General features: G+C 60.4%; 1 protein-coding gene across 1 annotated transcript in view; it reads left to right on the top strand.

Annotated features, from left to right (window-relative positions):
- The first annotated feature begins 28 nt into the window (after positions 1-28).
- The window catches only part of LOC101343844 (zinc finger protein 205-like), a 5763-nt gene continuing 3799 nt past the window's right edge, over positions 29-1992 (top strand). Inside the window, exons 1-3 of the mRNA XM_023725889.1 lie at positions 29-689; positions 1229-1320; positions 1905-1991. Of these exons, the coding sequence (XP_023581657.1) occupies positions 506-689; positions 1229-1320; positions 1905-1991 (363 nt within the window). The 5' untranslated portion in view covers positions 29-505. The remainder of the gene's footprint in view (positions 690-1228; positions 1321-1904; position 1992) is intronic.

Genomic DNA, 1992 nt, shown 5'->3' on the forward strand with positions numbered 1-1992 from the left:
TAGCTGTGCCCCTCACTGTGCTAGCACAGAGGATGGAATTGAGATGTAACTGCACCACTGCAGGTCCCTGGGTGAAGTAACTGGTTTGCCCTCAACTACTAGGCTAAAGATTGGTGGTTATGACCCGCCCAGCAGTGCCACAGAAGAAAGGCCTGGTGATCTGTTGGAATGGACTCAACAGCAATGGGTTCTGTTCTGGTTTGGAACTGCACCGTGTGGCCCCAGGCGCCTGCATGTGGCCAGGCTGAACGTGGCCTTGTCCCCACCCTTGCTGCCCTGTCCTTGCTGCGCTGTGGGGGAGATTCGTGAGTCCTTAGGGAAGAGAAGAAGACAGGATCAATGGTTTCCAAAGCTGCACCGTGAATCCCACATGCTTTCTGACACGCTCAGTTTCTGCTGCCACAGCCCCCTAAAAGCAAACCTGGGGTCGTCTCTCCCACCTGCCATCTGGTGCTGATGGGGCTGCCTTTCCTAGGTTCCAGGTCAGAAGCATCCTTGTCAAGAAATGTTTTCCAAGTCGGACAGGACGGTGTCTTTAGGAGTCACTCAGGAATCACCTGACATCAAGACCGAGCCCGAAGAGCCGCACGCTGCGGGGGCGTCACAGGGGGAAGGGGCTCTGAGTTCACGGAGGTGGGCGCCCCTGAGCCATAGCTCCAAGAAGAACGCTCTTGTCCTGCCTGGTGGAGGTGAGCAGGGGGGTGACGAGCAGGGGGAGGTGAGTAGGCGGGTGGAACAGAGAGGAGGTGAGCAGGCAGGAGGGAAAGAGAGGTTAGGAGGGAGGAGCTCAGCAGGGTTGTGAGCATGGGAGAGGTGAGCAGAGGGGTGGTGAGCATGGGGCGGTGAGCAGGGCAGAGGTTAGGAGATGAGAAGGTGAGCAGTGGTATGGCGAGCAAGGTAGGTGAGCAGAGGGCAAGCAGAGAGGCGCTCCCCAGGGCGGTGGCAGTGGGGACAGTGGTGATCACAGCCAGGGTGAGGGTCCTGGCCCTGGACAGGGTGGAAGGGCTGCCCGCCATGGTGTGGGTAGATAGCCTCCCATGTCTGCCCGCACCCTGTCCTGGCAGAGGCCTGCCATGCACCCTCAAAGCATAGCACCCGTGTTCCTAGGCCCAGGGGGAGGTGGAGTTTGAAGGAGCATGGATGTCCCTGGAGGCCAGGGCTGAGCCTCTCAGGGGTAGCAGGGCCCATCAGGGGAGCCGGCCGCCTGAGGTCCCCTCTCCTCCCCCAGCCCGCCCCTCTCCGCAGGTCCCAGCTCTTTCCCGGGAGGGGAAAACCAGAGACTGGCAAATGGCTGCAGCGCTCCTCACTGCCTGGTCCCAGGTGGGTGGATCCCTCTGCCCCTCCTCCATCTTCCCCCAGCGGGGACGGGCCTCCTCCACTCCCGTGGGTGGGTGCTTAGCCCCTGCTGGGTGTCTTGTGAAGGTCTGGACACACCGACCTGCCGTCTGGAGCTGGAAGCACTACTCTGGGCCCACTGCAGGGCTGACGAGTCAGATACCCAGCATTGTGTCCAGGGCCCACGCTGGAGCAGACGCCAAGGATGGCAGAGGCAGCGTCTACCAGTGTGACTTCTCCCTCCAGCGTCTGGGCTCCACCTGAGGAGTAGCTGGGGAGAAACCTGTGGGGGGTGGTTGTGGGCCTCTACAAGACGGACGCTTCGTTCTCTCGTCTTCCGCTCTACACAACTGCCTTATTCTGGCCACACACTCCTGCATACACGCGCAGATATACGCACACACTAAGGCCATTTCTGGGTGTGTCCCACCCACTGATCCGGATCCGCTAGGCGGCCTCCTCTGGTAGCCAGTTTCAGTCCTTGAACCACTCATTGTGACGCCATATTATCCCTTTGCTGGTCCCCCTACTGTGGCCCAAACAGTGACGTGGTTGCTTCTGGTGTTCAGATGCCGGTGACCTTTGAGGATGTGGCTTTGTACCTCTCCCGGGAGGAGTGGGGCCGCCTGGACCACGCGCAGCAGAACTTCTACAGAG

Source organism: Trichechus manatus, unplaced genomic scaffold, assembly GCF_000243295.1.
Source record: "Trichechus manatus latirostris isolate Lorelei unplaced genomic scaffold, TriManLat1.0 scaffold01729, whole genome shotgun sequence".
Taxonomy (NCBI): domain Eukaryota; kingdom Metazoa; phylum Chordata; class Mammalia; order Sirenia; family Trichechidae; genus Trichechus; species Trichechus manatus.